Here is a 19,982-nt window from a genome sequence, read left to right on the forward strand (position 1 = left end):
GAATTCCCTCCCATGTCAAGTTTGGTACCGTTATCTTGATCGGTGCTCCAGCTATACAAACATCAGTCTTTTGCTTGGGAGACCCCTCCTCCCTTCCTGTTATGGGGAGGGGTTTCAAAACATAATAGGAACCTTCTCCAGCCTCTAATATCCCCGCCTGCCAAGTTTCTGAGTCTATAGGGAACAGACAGACAGACTGACGGACAGAAATACATTTTAATATATATATAGATATAGGGTTGTGCACTTTCGAAAAATTGTTGTTTTTTTAAAGTGCTAACTAGAAGCAGTGCCATCTATTACGCCGTTGAAAAGATACAAATCAAGCATTAGACGGCACAGTTTTTCGTCAATTTCAAACGGCTTCTTTAAAAGGGAGCATTTGAAATTTTACACAAATTTATGATTTTTTTTTCGTTCAAGCTTGTGCATGATTAGTGAGAAATGTGCTATTTGAACCGTGAGGTCTCAGATTTTCTAGAAACCTTTTTAAAAGATTGTTCTGGCATTTTTAACGCTCTATTGCATGAGTTATGAATCCATTGACTCAACGGCGTTGAGAAAAAAAAAATTGTCTCGCATGCTTTATTGAAAATTATTAGAAAAAAAAAAATTAATTTTTAATAGTTTTTATTTTTTTTAAATTGTCATCTTTCTAGATTGATATTCGTGGCCTTCTTTCTTTTTCGTTTCTTATTTCTAGACTAACCTAACTTGATCCATACAGCTCAACCATCCTGACGAAAAATACCGTCCTCCACAGTTCAATCACTCACTAACCTTGGAGAGGTTCTGGGTAGCCATCACCAAGTCTTGCAATACCTCTCGAGCATCGCTTGGTTGCAACTCAGCTACAATCGCCAGTGCTGCCAGCCGGTGTTTTTTCTGCAATTGACGTGTTTGCTTCAGACCTGGCCCTTTGCTGACTTGCTTGTGCAGCTTGACATAATCGATTGCTTGTCCTTCTTCTATTTCTTTATATAAATTTGGTTCATGTTGCAGATGAAACAAAAACGGCGCGGCAATTAAGTCGAATTTCGAATCTTCACTTTTAGTAAAATTTAAGATCGAAGCTATGTCATCGGCTGCTTTCCAAGCCAAAGCCAGGTGCCATCCCAATAGATTTCCCTGGTTCTGTATCATCTTCGGATGCTCAGCTAATATGAGAGCTCCCTGAAAGCATTTTCCCAGCAAACTTCCAGTAGCCAGAGTATGGTGGAGAGTCCACTCTTTCTCGGGGTTCCCTGCTAAATCAGAATAGAAATCCTTCTTTGTAGAGTTCTTCTTAACAGGATTTAGAGGAAGAGGATTGTTTGCTTCATCTCTCCTGCCTATGAAATGAGACTCAGTCATATCTCGGCATGCTAACGCAATCAGTTCTTGAATTTCCGGATTTTTCAAGTCCGATAAATTTTGGAAAGCTTGTGCCAGCATTAAGTCTCCAGCCAAAATAGCGACTTTGTTACCGACTACGAGTGCATTGTCGGCCTCGAGATCATTTCCGGCATTGTTTAGTGGCTGTAAGTTCACAACGGCCTGATGCAAATGATATTGGAAGAACATTTTAACTGCTACTTTTGCAATGATACGTTGTGACTCGAGAACGTTGCTCGAATTCTTAATCGAAGACGATTGCCCGAAGCTTTTGGACACCAGAAAAACCAAGAGTTCCCAATCTTGGATAACGGTGTGTTTGATTAGTTTATCAGAGATAGTTCGTACCAGAGGGTGCCCACTTCCTTCCAATTTGCTTAGCAGCTTAAGAATATTAGTTGGAAGAGTCAAAGTATCCTTCGTATCGATCGTCGAGGGTATGCCATCAACTTGGAACATCGACCTTTGGTAGCCACAAATTTGTTCGGCCCTGCTGATGGCTTGATTCCAACAAGCATGATTCTGAAATATTGAAAATTGTCAATTTATTGATGAAGGAATTGATGTATAAAGCACATTTACCAGAGTTGAGGAAGTTGTGCTATTTGATCTGCTTTCCTTAAACCAGAATAACGAGCGCAAAGCGCACTTATTTTTTGTGACTCGTCGAAGTGACATGTGGCTGATTGATTGGTTGATGTCGTACTTGCTTACTAGCTTCAAAAAGTTCATTTTTCTTAGGACTAACTGTTTTATTTTTTTATTTAAACACAACTGAACTACCGAACAACTGAAATCTGAAAAATTGCAGATGTGTGCACATATTTAATGTTTGTACAGAAAAAACTCAAGTTGTTCGAAATTCAACCGAATACACTTTGTTTCCGTTGGCTCTGTTTGTTTTCATATGGGAATTATGGCTACTTTGGTTCATTCGCAAGTTGTTCCGAGCAAATAACAGAAATTTACTTGTTCAAATAAAATCAAAGTTGGCTTTGAAAACCAAATAAAGTGATAGGGTGGTCCAAAAGGCGGGTTTTATTCCGGAATGAGAACCTTGGATGCTGAAAATGTTTCTTGGCCTGCTGGAAGGCCTCATGCTGAATGTCTGCTTATTTGGTTAACTCTAAGCTCAATGAACGCTCAAGTTCGTTTTGATTCAAAACTCTTTCGTGATTTTTTTTTGCAGAATTTTAACGTTACTTATACAGTAAGTTTAAGCTTTAAGGTTTGTATGAAAAAATGAATTTTTGGTTCCGAAAAAAATAAACGAACACGATTTTTCGGTAGTTTCAAAGTTTGTCCTTTTAGCATAAAACTTTTTGAAAGCTATCACCAATAGGACACCTTTAAGATCAAACCAATACTGACTCATGACAAGAAAATTTGTTTTTCAACATCTATAAATTCTTTATCTAATTCAACGGAAGGGAGAAAATAAAATATTTCGAACTTGACAGAAGACATAATGTAACTAGTGATCCTGAGACTATATTTTAAATAAGTTAAGGGTAACAAGAAAGAAAAACAAACATTCACCATCCTAGTGGCTGGCATCTGCCTGGTGCAATGCAAATAGTGTACACTTTTTATGGCATCGAACTCAATTCAGTCTCTTGTTTGATTCAATTGTTTTGGCACATACACATAAGGGCGATTATTTTGACTTATTCGGATACAAGATACGGATACGTAGGTGACATAGGTATATACTTGCCTGTTTCAGATTGATGTTAGCTTTTTCATTTGTTCAAATAAACACAAGTCATGAACAATTTAGGAAAATTCCATCAATCTGATCAATCAAAATGTCTTATCGGAAAACAGTCGTAATAGTGCGTGAAATTGGTTAGATTTAACCAACTTCGGTGTGTAACTAATTTACAGTGCGTGAAAAGATGAAAAGATTATTAATTCATTGTTGGTATACAGCAGAATTTTATTTGTTTTTTTTATATAGATTCAGAATACTGAATCTGAACTCTTCATCTAATTCTCATTTGTAATCTTTATTTCAAATGTAAAAAGAAAGCTCAATCTTATTCTGAACTGTTTCTGATTTATTCATATTGCAAATTCAATCTGAATTATCAATCCGAAATTTTATCACTAAATTTTAATCTGAATTTCAAATTGAAATTTCATATTCGAGCTCCAATGTTCTACCATAGACAAATTCTACTTTTGTTAAAACCTTGGGTGAAATTATGAATCCTATTCGATTCGAGATACTCGTTTCGAGTTTTAACTCAAATCGAATTAGAATCGGTATTACGTAGCTCGTTCGAGTTTTAAATTTTAACATACTAGATTTCGAGTAAACCGGGTAGTAAATCATCTCGAAACGTTCCATTCGAATCGAGCTCGTTCAAGATTGGTAATGCCAAAGTCGGTCGAATCGAACGAAACTCGATTGTTTCGAGTTCCATAATCCCGCCCCTTATTTTCTTATTCGAGTCACATGGAATCCTTTCCAGGATAATTTAATTAAAATCAAAATTTTAAATCAGAGCTTCATCCAGAATACAAATGAGATCAGATGAAAAATTTCAATCATTTTTATTTGAATTTGAAATAGAAATTAAGATTTTTTTAAATCTGGAACTACGCCAGATCAAGTTCCTCGGCCTCAATAATTCTAGTTTGTTCTCTATTGCATTCGCTTCTATACAACTTAAAGTGATTGAATATTATCAACATTATTTTTGAGTGTAGAGTCTATGAATCTGATGCAGAATCCTAAATTTCAACTATTTATCAGACACTGAACCCCTATGGGGAATTTCGATTTCAATTGACGATTTCAAACTGCAGGTTTTTACACACGGTGTCTTTTTTGGAACTTAAAAAATCGCCATCGTTTAAAATTTGCCACTTTATAGAGAAGACTCTCTCCTATCCAACGCACTACCTTTTTGCATAAAAAGAAACAGTTAGTGCCCAAGAGTAAGCATCGAACACAGTTGTACCGGATAAGTTTTTCAATAACGATTCGCCAACTGTAACGTTGATAAAGTCGCGAAAGCCATAAAGATGGTAAAACGACTATAATCGAAACAAAAAAAATCAATAAATAAAAAGAAACTGTCGGGGCCCCAGTACCCCGGGGGATTCTAGAACATTTTTTTAAAGATCTGCGAACAAAATGCAAGAGTACATTTTGCAAATTTTCACTAATAATCTTTACTAAAACTTCGAACTTTACCCTTTGTGATTGATATTTTCTCTATGTTCATTTCTATCAGATAATTTATGAAGTTTTGAACTGAGTGAAGAAGGTTAGAACTTTTCATCATACAACATATTGATTCCTCCCTTAAAAACAAAAAAAATTATTTTCAAACTTATCTTCTGTAAATTACAAAAACGGAGGGCTCTTTTTGGTAGCAAATCATATTATTAGGGAAAAAATACAATATCGAGTGTTTGATAATTCTCACTTCCTTCTTACCGGTCTATAGTGAGCGTACTGTAAGATTTATAGAAAAAAAATCTGGTTCTGGAAAGATGAAGTGCGCCTTAATTTCAAAAATAGTTTCAAATCAAGGATATAAAGCATGAGTGGCCAACATTTTCAACAGGTGGGCCAAATTTTGGAAATGAGAGTTGCTTGCCGGCTTTTCTTTAAAATTGAAAGAAAAAAACGCAGTAAAAATTAAAAAAAAAATCTGCATTTGCCAGCCTTAATTACAGATTCATGCTTTTTTTTAAAAAAATTCTTTCAAGCGATTTGAAGCCTTCCTATTAATTCCTAAATTTCCAGCCCGTTTCCAAAGTTTTTAAGTTTACTGGTGTCACCGAAAAATGTAGCCCAATTTCAAATTAAAACAAAAAAACACTACATGGAATTATTCATAATATATAATTTGATATTTGTATCGGGAAAGTCATTTACAAACAGGATGAAGATGTATTTGATCATCTGTAATCATCGCACCTTTTTTCAATGAAAAAATTTGTGATAAAATAAAACCATATCTTATTAAAATATGAATGTCGTCCATCTGAGGTTTACCTAAACCAAAACGGATATGGTTGAAATCTTTACAAAAGTTATCTCACTGTTAATTCCAGTAAATTTTTAAAAGCACATTACCAATACCAATCATTTTAAATTTGGATTCATTTTCATTTTTAAACCTTCAACTATTGAAGCTAAGCAAAAAAAAAACAAATTTTAAATACTTTAGTACCAGAGTGTTTTAAAGTTGGGTATGATCTGTTTTCCTGAGGCTTTCCAAACTCATCAAAATTTAAAGTAAAGTCCGCTCGAAAGCTCACAACGCTAAAACATCTGTGGTGACTACTTCAAAAGTGAATGGTATAAAATAATCTAAAACAATTGGAAAAAACTTCCGAATGTGTGATGGTATAAAATAATCTAAAACAATTGGAAAAAACTTCCGAATGTGTGATGGAAAGTACAGAACACTAGGTATCAACATTTATTATTTCTGAAGTGCAAAGATTTTAAGAGCTAAATTTTACTCATATGGGATCTCTTGTTTTCGAGGTAGCTCTTGAAAATAGGTAAAAACTCTTTAAATAGTTTGTGTACTTTTCTGGAAACTAAAGAGCATTTCAAAGATTTTAAATTCAAGGCCATTGTCGTGATTTTACGAATCTCAATTCAGAGATTGACTTATACAGGTCTGTCTCTCACAAGAATAGATTAATGACTGACCACTGATCACACTAGCATGACACTTATTTAGAACAAAAATTCAACCATTTTCTGACTAATTTATTTTGTAAGATTTTGTAGGTTCGCAATACCGACGGCAGGTGGCGAACCTGAAAAATGTGACAAAAATGCCCTGTAGAAAAAATGTACCTGTTTAGCACGATTGTATCGTAGAAATTGCCTGTTTTTTTTTTCAAAAGTTGGGTGGCATTTTCTAACTGGGATAGCATTTCTTCAAATCGATCGATGCGCACTCTGGAATCGATATTGCATACTGTTGAACAAATTATCCAGAAAACGAAATCGAGTATCCAGTCAGTATGGTCAGTGGACTGACCTTGTTTTGTTTGTTTGCCTAGCGTTGCCAAAATAGCAAACGTTGTCATAGAAATTTATTTTATTTTATTTATTCAGTGTTGCCGAATACTACTATTATATTATTTTATTTTCAATTGGATTTGATTTATTTTCTGCATATCCTTCATCTCATCCCTACATCCAGGAAAAAAAAAATCTCCCTAAGCAGACCTTGAGCAGAGCCATGTAACTTATCGAAAATTCTTTCTATACGCTCAGTGCTGCTCCCTTCTGAGAAGGGGTATCATAACAAGCGACTAAAATAGCTTGTACACCCTCCATGGGGGTCAATGGTTTGAGTATTCAACAACTTCAACGTCAACGTCAAATAACATACAAAATTATCAAAGCATCCGTTGTTCGTATTCGCACTGTTGGTATCAATTTCAACATACTTGTTTTTATGAACAAAAAGATTAAAGTAAAAAGTAAAATTAGAAAAGCAGAGTTTCGGTTTAATTCAAATTCAAATCAATTTTTTCCGAATGGCAATATATGGTTAATAATTCGTCCAAAAGGTCAACCAAAATATATTTTTTACCATTTAAAGCATTGTATTTGGCTCTGAAGTTTCTGAAGTTTCTTCTGAAGTCATTTCCAACAGATATACTTTTAAAGCAGATTTGTTTTTCCAAGACACACAGATTTTTTTTCCGAAAAATTAATAGTACCAGAAAAAGGATTTCAAATTGTTTCTGTCGCAATAAGTTGTGCGAAACTAGAACTGTTGTGCGTGAAAGAAAAAAGTTTGGTGTAAAACATTCAAAAACAAATATCTGCATATTATTCAAAGAGACAGAATTGCTGGGGCTAATGCTTCGCCTTCCGGTTCAACCCAGGTGTTTTTTCTACCAGCCGAGCGTTTTATTGGAATCGCGATGCCCTGTTTGAATCAAAGATGAGTAATCAGTTTTCATTATTTCCATACCTATTTTTTCTTATCATTCTATATATTCAATCAAAACATAAATCTTCAAACGAAACTGGGCGAATATTTTTTATCGCAAACCATGCAATATTTTAAACATTGAATCATTGCTAGAATTAAACTTATTCATGTCTATACACAAGGAAACTTTTCTGGTTCTAAGAAATTAATTACATATGTTTAGGAGTTTTCCGGAAGTTAAAAAAGACAAAATTTATGAACATCCATTTCTCATTGAACAATCAGCATAACGTTCAATACATAACGAGGTGTGTGCTTATTGTTGTTTTTCAATTCCCAGTAAACTATTTTGGATTGATTATTACATCTTAAAAAACGGTTACCTAGTACAAGTTTAAAATAAAAATATGAAAAATTGTTTTGGGTCTTAGTTAAAACTAAATTTTATTTGTGACTGGAGTTAAGTATGCGAGAACTTGTAATGTATCCCTTATTATTTCTGATCAAATTTTAATTAAGTAGTTATTTAAAAAAAAACAATAATCTGAATTGGAAAGATTCAATGCGGAATCCCAGAAGCTTAGGAGAATAGAATTTTAACCAAGATCGCATAACACTAGTCAAAAGTGTCTCCTCATCGTATCCTTTTTACCCAATCCACACAAAAGAATTGTTTTGCTAGGATGCGGGGTGACCTCGGTCCTAAAGCATGAATTGTTATTCTTTCAATCCTTTTTCTCTATTTTCCTTCTATCCATTGACTACTAGGACGTGGCCGGCGCCGTTATTGATGTGTAAAGAGAGAGCATCAGTTTTGTTCATTGTGAATGTGCTGTCAGTCCCAGATACCATTCATTTGACCTCTGGACAATCACGGAGTAGCAACCATTGGCGATGTGGAATTCGTTCTACGGAGCCACGCCTGCGATCATGGGAATTGAAATGTTTTTGTTTTAATAACGATAAAAAACATCTATTGGTTGACAAAGCTTATTAAGAATTATTAATTTAGAATAGGTATATCTCATGTTGCATTTCAAGTTCAATGATTTAAGGTGGATGTGAGTAGTCAATCGAGCTAAGCTAAGCTAAGCTAGATTTGTTTTTCCAAGACACACATTGGTTACCATGGCTAGATGCATGAATTTTGTTGCCCGAACTCTTAAGGTGGCGTTGCGAACATCGAAAGTCCGTATAGAAGAATTAAGGTTCGCGGCAAAGCCCACTTCTTTATCTTGAAGTGACGGTATCTTTGCCTTGAGTGTCAATTTGACACTCCTCGCTAAAAACCGCTAGGTATATCATTCTTGCTTCTCAACCGATAGTTACAACATTTAAAGTTTTGATAATCTCGTAATGTAACTCAAATATTTATCATATTTTTGTAAAGTATTGCAGCGCTAATGTAATTGTACCACTAGAATCGGTATGAAATTTCCTTTCTGACAAATATAAATTTATTGCGAAAATCTTGCGTGAATATACTCAAAATCCAGTGAAAAGTTGAATTCAAGGGCAAAAAATCTGAGAAATTGCAAATTGAAAAAAAATTCAAAAAACAGCTAATTTTGTGCATATTACGCCGAATTGTGTCAAATTACGCCTACTTTTCCTCTTTTCAAAATTTATCTGGTGTGACTTTAACAATTTTGACGGTTTATTGATTGAAAAGTACGGTTTAACCCTATTTTTTTTATATTTTTGTGGTCATGACCCTGAAATCTTTCGTTTGCTTTTAGTATAAAAAAACATTTAATTTAATAAAATTGTGATTTTCCGAAAAATATGTTTACACCAACAGAGTTGGTATAGGATAAAAAAAAACAATATAGAGTTTGTAGGTGGTACCATTAAGCGAATCCGTCATACAGGGTAAATTTCATTACGGCATCGAAAAATGTAAAAGTTTGTACATATACTGCTCGATTTTTTCAATTTTCTAAAAGAATCAAAAACATTGAAAAAAATATTGTATGCTGCTGTTGCTGTTTACTCAACTGAAAACTACATTACGTCTTCAACGAAATGATCATCAAGAATTCACCTCTATTGCTGTGCTCTTGTTAGTTTGCTACAATGTTACAAAATATTTTTACGGTCTAGATAATTTTTATTTTTAATTTCCAAATTTTCATGGAATTTCACATTTTTGCTTTGATTACAAATCATTGTTATCACAATTTTTTAAATAAATTTTGAAAGTTTGTTAACTCATCTAAGCTGAAAAATGAAAAAAAATCGAAGTTCTTAGGGAAATTATTACACTTGGAAAATTTGCTCGTTATTTTGTTTGCAAATCTTCAGAAAAAGGTTGTTCTAGGCCCCCCGATCGTTTTTTTTCTGAATGAATAAAGCAAGAATGTTGCCATTTAATGTATTCATATGTATAAACAGAATCACGTGATTTGCAATTTCCTCCAATTTTCAGAAATTCATGGCATGGTTTTTGATATAATATTTTTTTTTAAGTTTATGCTTAGGTTCTGTTTTAGAATTATGTTTCGGTATTACAAGTTAATTCTTAATTTTTATTTAAAGGTACATATTTAGAAATCTTGTTTATCTCATCGAATCACAAGATCAGGTCTACGTCAACGAAGTTTTTTCTGTTGCATTTTTCAATTCCAAAAAAAAAACAGATCCCTCCACGGAACGAGGCGGGCACCTTGCGCCGCTCGAAAATATTACTGTCAAGAGTACCTATACAGAAAATCGATCGTTAATTCGCACGAAATGTGCGAAAAGTGCTCCCCAATTAGCTTTTCGTCGTTCGGAGTCGGTCGATCAAGAAGTGTTGAAAGCCACGGGTTCCAGATTCTTTATTAGCTCTATATCACGCCAGAATTGAGAGGACCCCGAAAAAATTCTTATCCAGACACTATCATTAAGCTTCAAGGTGAGATAAAATGAAATAATAAATATCACGGTACGGTTTCAGGGAATGCTGCTGCCCTTTTGCTTGTCAGTAAACCAGAAAAAGTTTGAATTTGGCGGCCCACCGCAGCTGCCAGATTTCTGATAGGTCCCTTCCAACAAAATGAACCCGATCTCAGTTGACGAGCTCGAGATGCGTATCTTTTTGGCAGAATTGATCGTAAAACACCACCAAGAAAACCCGAGAGCACCGCCCTGGAAAAAGGGCCCGCTGACTGATTTGGCCCAAAGGGTTCCCCATAATATTGGCCGCTCCTCGAATCAGCTCAACCAGTTGCAGCGGAAATGTAAATATTTTTTCTGCCGATTTGTTCTGTTTGCAAGTCGTAGAATGGCGAAAGATCTCCTCCGTTCTTCGAGACAGTTCGCAGTCTAAACAATCATTTTACACTTCGGCTCTTGGGAAAGGGTTTCCAGATTCCAGTTGAAGTTCAGAGTTTGTTTACAAAAAAAAAATCAATTTCATCAAATTTCCATTCGAGTTTTTTAAATCTTGAAACTTAAAATTTTAAAACTTTTGATTGAAGCATTTAAACTATTCAATTCTTTTAAATCGAACAAAAAATAGAAATCTAAGTTAGGGAGCACCAAAGTTCGGCATTCTCAGAAATCCATGGATCAAATTTTACGAATTTAGTAGATACACGATTTTTTGGTAACTAAGTTCAAATTTTTTTCCTGAACTCTATTATGGTATGAAATAATTTCAAGCTTTAATTTACGAAAAATATAATGTTTTTTAAAGTGTGTCGATGTTCCCAATTTGGCACCAATTGTTCCTTATGTTAACATATGAGGAAAAATATATCCGCGTACCCAATATTACACTATTTGTTCCTGATTTTGCATATGGGTATGTTTATGCCTTTCTTTCAGAAAGGTATAGTTATCGGTCGATTTGGGAGATCATTAATTATGGGTCTTAGATATACCTTTATAGGTACCTATCGAATCAGCTCGACGAGTTCAGACGATGTCAGTGTATTTGTGTGTATTGGTGTGATTTTTTGTAAACTTTGTCCACACGTTTATAACGTAATTTTATAACGTTTTTGGGATATGAATAGAAAAAAAAAAGAAAAATTAAAATCCTACACAATATTCCTTAACGCTAGTTTTGTAGAAAGTAGTGGATGTTGAGCTTATTAAAATTCAAACTTTACGTTTTCCTTAGAAAATTCATTGTAATGGATACAAATAAGCAGGGGAGAATGAGGATACGTGATCCTTGGGGATACTTGATTCCTTAGCTATATCTCCAAACTGGATCGTCGTACAAAGATCAAATCTAGAGTTTGTTTTGATTACGTTGTATGAACCAATATAAACAACATTGAGTTATTGGCAGCAAACAGTCCATAAACATGTATTCTATGTTAGCAAAAAACTTGGTCTCAATTGATCAATAAATAACTTTAACAAACTGATTTGAATTTAGGACGCATAATGACTTTCTCACTTTCGAGTGTAATTTGGTTTTTGCGACTTTTTGCACTGCACTGGATTGGAGTGCAAAACAAAGGTCGCAAAATAACAGTTCGGCGTGTTGGTTTTTGCGACCTTGTGCATTTTCTCCAGAAAATGCTCCGCCGAGTGTAGTAAAGCTTGAAACTTCTTTTTAAATTAGTAAGTACAGGGTGGTAAAGGTGGTTTAAGTCATCTCAGTAGGTTGGATGGTTTCAATTTGTTGCTGGGTAAGTACAATAAGTGATAACTTTAATGGCTAAACAAACTTTCACTAAGTGTCTTTCATAATTATGTTACCACAGCATCAGCCAGCTTTGGAAAAGTTTCCACTATGGTTTCTGAAGTCATGGATGTACAGCTATTTCCGGTCGAATAGAAACCTGAAGGGCACTTCCTCGAATCAACGATTCTAGGCTGCAGCAGCGATGGAGGGGGGATTTCTTCACTGGAGCAGGAAAAGAGATTTAGGCATATGGTCCGCCACACAAAATTGTCGACCTAGTTATAGAATCCGAAGATTCTGTAGAGCACATATCACCGGCAGGGGTCTGAACAACCCTCCAGTGAGAAACGTAAGTTCTTTTTTCTTCTATACTTTTTTTTAAAAGATGCTTGGCATTTTGCCACTTATTAAATTACTTCAAATCACATGTGCCACTCAGCGCAAGAGTCTTGTCATATCAAGACTTAGTTCTTGAAGCTTTTAATCAGGAATCCACGAAGTTTAGGGCAAAATAACTGGAGTTTTGGATAAAATTTGTCAATGTGCAATACGACGTTCGCACCAAATGCGTGATGCGAAAGGGCGCAAGTGCATGTTCACTCGAACAACTGAATTTATGACTGAATCGAATGCATTAGCCTATTTCTCATCTACTTTTGCGTCCCATATACAATTTTCAGACTGTTCTGAGCAATATTTTAAATTCTAGAATTAAAAATGGGTTGCAAAACTTTATCAGCGGTTTTCTCAAAACACTTGAGGTGGCTCATACGACCTAATCAAAACAAACTCTAGAAATGTTCTAGGAAAATGTGCCAAATGGAACAAAACAGCAATGGTTGAAGCTCAAAAAATTTTAACAAAATAAGTTTTTGGGTTATTGAACTTTGTTTGAAAAATTTCACAAAATTTTACTTGAAGATCTTTTTTCATCATTTTAAAATGTTCCTAACATGGAAATATTATAACAAAAATATTTATTCGAATACATCAATCTTTCGAGTGTAAAATGAACTTCAAAATACAATATTTTCAAAGCGATGGAAAACTCCCAACTTTTTTCAGAAAAAGTTTTTTAAAAAGTTGATTTTGGGTACAATTGATCCCTAATATATGGGTACAAATTATCCCGGTATATTCTTCTTCTCAATGGATCGTGGTCATTGCTGATTACGAGATTACTAATATTTATCCATTCGCTAATATTCATCCATCAATTATCTGAAGAAAATGGCTAAAATAATTGATTTTCTCATGTTTATAAAAAATGGCGCCCGTAAGTATGCAATGTAATAAGAGGTTGAGAATAAGCTATAGAATTGTTTTTTCTGACAATTATAGATTATGAAATGAGAACAAACATGACTAAAATAGTCAACTAACATTCTATCTTGGGGTTTTGTTTGATTTTTTCCATGGATTAGGGCTTCCTGAATAAAGGATCAAGTCTTCCTTAACTTCAAAAATATCGCAATTTTTTTACTCCCACGAAAATGCTTTTAGTTCATCTACGGGTTCAAGTATCGTTCTAATTTTAGGAGCATAGAAACTTGAAGTTCCACGCTGTCAGAAAATGTAAAAGAGTGCGAGTTGCAAAATTTTTCCAAAAAGATATGGTGAAAATTAGAAAAGGGGATCAAGTATCCCCACTCTCCCCTATAAGTTTTTTCGAAATCTACAAACTTAAAAAAAAATATTGTAATGAAAAAATACATGCATATTGAAAATTAAAATAGTCAAAGAGGAAAAAATGCGGAAAATCAATTATAATAGGAGTTGTAGTTTTTTGAAGTTAAAAAATGTCATTTAACCCTCTCCGGTACGTTTAGTGTTGATAGCCTCACGGTGTCTCTGATGGAACGATTTTATTTATCGAAAATTAGCATCGCTGATTTTCGCACCATTCGAAAGCTGGGACTTTCCCCTTTCATTTGATCCTAAATTTGAAATAATCCACCGGGAGGTCTAGATTAATTTATTTTTATGAAGGTTTCTAACCTTTTTAATGGGTTTTTTCAAAGACAAAATCAAACTAACCTTCGTGAAAACGCTCGTCTTACCTTTGGAGTTAATTCAACTCCATATGTCAATAACATGACTTAATAGGAAATTTCCCTGGCTACAATTTTGTGAAGCCAAAGTGATACAAATTGAGAGAAAATAGTAAGAATGTCACAAACAGAGTGATTATTATTTCATTTGAAAAATCTCATAAAACTTATCATTACTGATTGAACCAAGACCAGAAATAGTATTCTACGAGCTTTGTTATTGATTGTAGAGTGTATAATCTACATGAACAAATATTTTTAAACTAGGAAGTGAATTTGACTTACTTCTTACATTTAAGCTCAAATTTTAAATAATTCATCTGGATTTTTAAACCAATCATATTTGTTGAAAATCTTGTACCTTTTTCGATTATTTTTTAAAGTTTTACATACTTTTCACTTTGAAATTTAACCTATTGTTCATGTTTGATTGCATGAATTAGTATTTTTGGAGGCACTCGTGTATGTAAAAATTAGGTCGAATTATAGTTTTTAAGCGAAAATCAAGATTGTTCATTTTCATCAAAATTATACGAACTGAGCATAATGCCTCCATTGATTTTTTTCGATAAAAAGGAAAAAGAAGATTACAAAATTTCAACATCAACTTTTTTTTCAACAATTTTAAGTTGTTGATTTGATGTGATGCAATTGTCTGAAAATTATCTTTCAAATCACTTTAAGTTGATAGATCAAAAGTCATCAGATTTTCAGCGAATTTTTTATTTCCTTTTCTGAAAATTTCGCATTTGTTCAAATTAATAATAAAATAAAACAAATAGAATAAAATAATGTAATAAAAATTTGTCAAATTTTCAAGAAATTGGAGATAATTTAACAAAAGCTGGCTTGCAACAAACTTGTATAAAATCTTCTTTGCACAAAATTAAAAAAAATCGTGAAAATTTAGATCAAACATTTGAAAAAATTACTTAAACAGGTGATTTTTACAGTTCTCTTTCGCTCTTTCAACTGTTTGATTTTCAAAGACTGTATCAAATTTTTGTTTATAATGCCTTTAACTTTATTTATTCCCTACTTGGGGATTTTTGGAAAAATCGGAGTAACAAATAAATAATTTGATATTTATTCCGGAATAACAAAGCCCCATAAATGCTCATTACTTCAGATAATCCCGATAAAAAAAAATAGATTTTTTATTGTGAATAAACCGTTTTGAACATTTATACACTCTACAAGCAATAACAAAGCTCGTAGAATACTTTTTCTGGTCTTGGCTCAATCAATGATGAGAAGTTTTATGAAATTTTTCAAATGAAATAATAATCACTTTGTTTGTGACATTCTAATTCTTTTCTCTCAATTTGAATCACTTCGATGTCTTCTATAAAATTATAGCCAGGAAAATTTCCTATTAAGTCATGATATTGACTTATGGAGTTGGATTAACGCTGTAAGTAAGACGAGCGTTTCCACAGTGAAAAGTATGATTTTGTCTTTGAAAAAAAAAAAAACAATTAAAAAGGTTAAAAAATCTTCAAAAAAATAAATTGTTCTAGACCCCCCGTGAATTATTTCAAATTTAGGATCAAATGAAAGGGGAAAGTCCCAGCTTTCGATTGGGGCAAAAATCAGCGATGCTAATTTTCGAAAAATAAAGTTTTCTCCCAGGGACACCGTGAGCCTAGCTTTGATGGGTTTAGAAATTTTCTTGTTCCAATAATGATTTGGTTCAACGGACAGGAATCCAAGAAAGATAAAATAATCCTGTCATCTGGTAACCATGCTCACCAAGATAAGTGTCTAGAACATCTTTATATCTTTTCTGGCACTTTGATAAGCCACTAAAGTGTGAAGCTGATGGGAAGAAAATAAGGGACTTCGAACCATGTGGTTGGTTGCCGAAAATGAGTACTTATCGAAATCGAAGAAACGCGCCACCGTAAAGTTCCCGGCTTGGTCGACTCGGGATACACCTTTTTTTATCCCAGGCGCTAATTGAGAAGCTCCTTTGCGATAGCTAGTTAGGGAATCCGGGAGAGCTGGTCAGCCACACGTTTTCTCGGTTCCTTTCGATAATTCGATTAAATTTCAGAAAGACAGAAAAAAAACCACGCGATCCACCATCCACATTTCTCATGGTTGATTCTTTGAAAGGGTGCGGCTTTCTGATTATAGACATTATTAGCAACCGGAGGAACTTGTCGAGCGACCTGGCTAGGGAACTTATTTAATGGTGGATATCGCCGAATTGAAGCGAACGTACTCACAAAAGTTTTCCGAAACCAAAATTCGGGAGGAGTGCTCTGCGTAAATATGCGCTAAAGTGTGAAAACTCAAATCGAAAGCTGGCAATGATGATTGCCGTCGACTGTAATTTGCCGATGCACTTGATATGCAGTATTTCTCGGGATTTTGTCAATGTAATTGCATGGTAATGGTGTGATCACAATTGTCCCCCACGGCTTTGCAGATGCGCTCTCGGAGTAGAGGGGCTCAAAAATTCGAAAAGAAAGTGTTAACAGCACTATAATAAATTGTTTTGGAATTTTGAAATAAATATAGTAATTACTGACATAAAGCTGCTACGAGGCATATCAAAATATATGCAAATTTCATATGTCACTTTGCAAACTGTATAATAAACCGGCAAGTACGGATTCGGAAACCTGGAAAAAGGTTCACAGATGGTAACTGTCTCTACCATTTTCGTGAACACCAATATGTATCTGTCAATATTTTAATCGATATTCGGCTGAAACATGACTAACAGGTGCTTTGTTTGGGTTCAGATAGCTAATTATGAAAACTTGAAAATAATTACACTGTGTAATTTTTGATATCATTTGAAAGTAATTTTAATATATACACGAATTGGTATCAAATATTTTTAAATACCACTATGAAAACATAGTATCACACATTTCAGCTTAAGAAATCCAATATCAATAGCGTAGAAAATTATTTTGAAATTTTGAGGAGAGAAACCACCGTGAATTGGAATTTAGAATAATTTGCGGCTTTATCCGTGAGGGTTAAAGAGTTGAAATGATAGACGGATAGAAGATCATATGAAAATTTAAGGTTCGTTGCTTATGTTTTTTTTGTAGTCACAGGCTCGCAAGGCCCGCAGCTAACCCCACTATCTCGCAGGAGGACCGTCGTGATGTTGCTGTTTTGGGTCCCGAACACCACCAGGACGTTGTTGCACTCCGCACGCCGCCTCTGACATGGAGAACAGACGCGTACGAAAATTTAAGGTGTTGAAAAGATGCCTATGTTTCTTAGAACAAAATTCCGATCAACCACATTTAGGTTTGAACAAAATAAAAGGAGAAAGAATTCAACCCTCCTTCACCTGTTGAATGTATGTACTAATTAGTTATCTCAGAATGAAGTTAAAAATGATTATTTAGAATCACAATCTACAACGCCATGAAAATGTTCAACAACCAACTGTCGAGCAACAAACACAGTGTGAACAAAACAAAACTTTCCAGCAATTGGCAATGTTAAATAATTTCACGCAGCGAATAGATTTTTTATTTCAAAGGAAAGTGCCGCAAAAACAAAGGATGTTTTCCTTTGATTTTGAGATTAATAAAAATTACTTTGATTTTAATTACCAATAATATCGATATGTAATATTGTATTCTATCACCAAACTTGCCCAATAGGGCAACTGCAAGAGGCCAAATAAATGTAGATATGAATAAAAAAATGACTTTGATTCAAATACATTTTTCTTAGCATCAAAGAAATGATTCCCTTTGAATAAAAAAATGTACTTTGATTAAAAATCTCAAACATTTATTATTTTCGTTTTCTCCACTGGCACGGGGGCAAAAATTTTTCTGAATAAACAAACGAAATCGTCACTTGAGACTAATGCAAATATATGGTTGCTATACTCACCCTTATGCTCACCCCCAACACTGACAACTTATACGGTTGCAATCGCCTGTTTGATGTTCAAACCTCGGGCAAAACTGGTGGACTTCTGAGTTAATAAACGATCACAATGACAGCAGTTAGGGAAAACTCGTGGATAACTAGGTTGCCTCTGTTAGTAAACGAAAACGAACGAACTATTTGATTCAAAATCTTAAATCCCTTGAATCTATAGCATTTTTGTTTGATTTTGTAATTTTTTTCTTTATTTCCAAGTTATTTTGATTAAAATTTCTAAATTAGTTATTCTTTGATCTAATTATTTCCTATCGTTTCTACAAAAATTTATTTCGAAAAATAATAATAAATTTTATTTTTATCTTTTTATTTTTAGTTTTGCCTCTTCGTTTTCATCCTGGACCAAATTCCCTGAAGTCTTCCTGTAAAAAAGAGAGGAAAATAGAAAACATTTAAGTTAACAAGACACAAATGAATGACAAAAACACTCCCTTTCCCTTAAATCATTGAATGAAATGTAAGGAAAGTAATTAAGCATTAGCATCTTGAAGATCGTAGTGTAATAATAAATTATATTGAAAGTATCCTCAGATTTAAATATGCTACGTTAATCTGCAGGCTTAATTTTGCCCAACAAGTGGATCCGATTCAAAACACATCTTTAAACCGTGAAGATTATTGCACCTGTGTTTGTACGCTTATCGGACAACTTGGAATTTCGCAGCTTCCAATTCGATACCTACCTAAGAACCAATCGTCGTCGGCTGAATAGTTGACCAAAAACTAAATTAAAACTTTAATAATTTACTTCAGATAAATTTTAAGAAAACTCACCAAAAATTCTCCACTGTAGTAAGAATCTTCCGCCACAGTGTTTTCCATCTTTGTTGGTTTCGAAGAAAATTTAATCAAAATCAAAGATTTTTTTTATTGATTTTGGCTCGAATTCATTGTCTTTTGATTTCAAGTACAGTACTACAGTACGTAAATTAAAAATTTGTGTAAATACATTAAATTTAAATAGTTTTTGGGAAACAAAATAGGTGGATACTCTAGATTTCGACATGAGCTAGTTTTCGACCAATTTTTTATGAAAGGCTTATCTTTCTATTTGGTGGCTCAAGCTATCTATGTTTATATTTTTCTAGTTTTGTTCTCCCAGTTTAGTATACGTTGAATAGAAAAATTCTTATAAATACGTTGTTTAATTATAGTAAATTCAATGCTATCGACCAAATAAGAATGATTTCGAATCATGAAAAAACTTCCATTTTATTCGATTGAATGCAACATAAAAGGATTCAATGGATAGATAAGGTTCTGAAATGAAACTTTTCGGTAATTTATTTCATATTTTTGCTAACATTCCAAGAAATTTCAACTGTTTTTTGAGCTGTCGAAAACTAGTGCTGAAAATTCACCTAATAATCTATTTTTCGACACCCATCTTCCTGGGTATGTCTATACTGTACTGGTGTAAAAAAAGCCGTGAAGTAGACAAGCAATTCAATATGCAAAAATTCATCTTCCTGTGCTAACAAAGGAGGTGAAAATGTTCTTGTCGAAAACTAAAACTTTTTGTGTCGAAAACTAAAATTGAGTGTCGAAAACTAGGTCATCGAAAGGTTTTAGTAAAAGGATAATAAAAACTTTGTCTTTAAACTTTCGATCAATAAAAAAGGTAGAGAATGGAGAAAAAAGTCAGATTCATAGAACCAATCATATTTGAGATGAAAAACTTTAATCAATTGGTATATTGACATGGTTTTTCTGACATAACAAGTAAAAACTGTCGAAATCTAGGTCTTTTACCCTATTAAGTGCGTTGGAAAAAAGTGATTTTATGTCAAGGAATATTTTAAGAAGGTAGTGTCGAGGCAGCCTTGCTTTAGTAATAGTACACACTGCGACGTCACAATCACGAAAAATTGGTTAATTTACTAGAAAATTTGCCTTTTTCGTTGATAATTTGAAAAATTTGCTGGAAATTTTCCACTTTCAATACATGTTATTCTAGAAGGATTCTTGCTCTTCAAGATCGAAACGAAAAAAGTTGGATTTTCGAGTAATTTTTGTATGAAATAGGCCATCGAAGATCGAAAAAATGGTGGATTTTCCCTACTCAAATTTGCA

General features: G+C 33.7%; 1 protein-coding gene across 1 annotated transcript; it reads right to left on the bottom strand.

Moving 5' to 3' along the window:
* Positions 1-678: 678 nt before the first annotated feature.
* Positions 679-2,261, bottom strand: LOC129758502 (all trans-polyprenyl-diphosphate synthase PDSS2-like). The gene is made up of 2 exons (XM_055756008.1): positions 1,957-2,261; positions 679-1,896 (listed from the first exon to the last, which is right to left on the bottom strand). The coding sequence occupies exons 1-2, from the start codon at positions 2,104-2,106 to the stop codon at positions 769-771; spliced, it is 1,278 nt and encodes a 425-aa protein (XP_055611983.1). The 5' UTR covers positions 2,107-2,261; the 3' UTR covers positions 679-768.
* Between the last annotated feature and the right edge of the window lie 17,721 nt (positions 2,262-19,982).

Source organism: Uranotaenia lowii, chromosome 3, assembly GCF_029784155.1.
Source record: "Uranotaenia lowii strain MFRU-FL chromosome 3, ASM2978415v1, whole genome shotgun sequence".
Lineage (NCBI taxonomy): Eukaryota > Metazoa > Arthropoda > Insecta > Diptera > Culicidae > Uranotaenia > Uranotaenia lowii.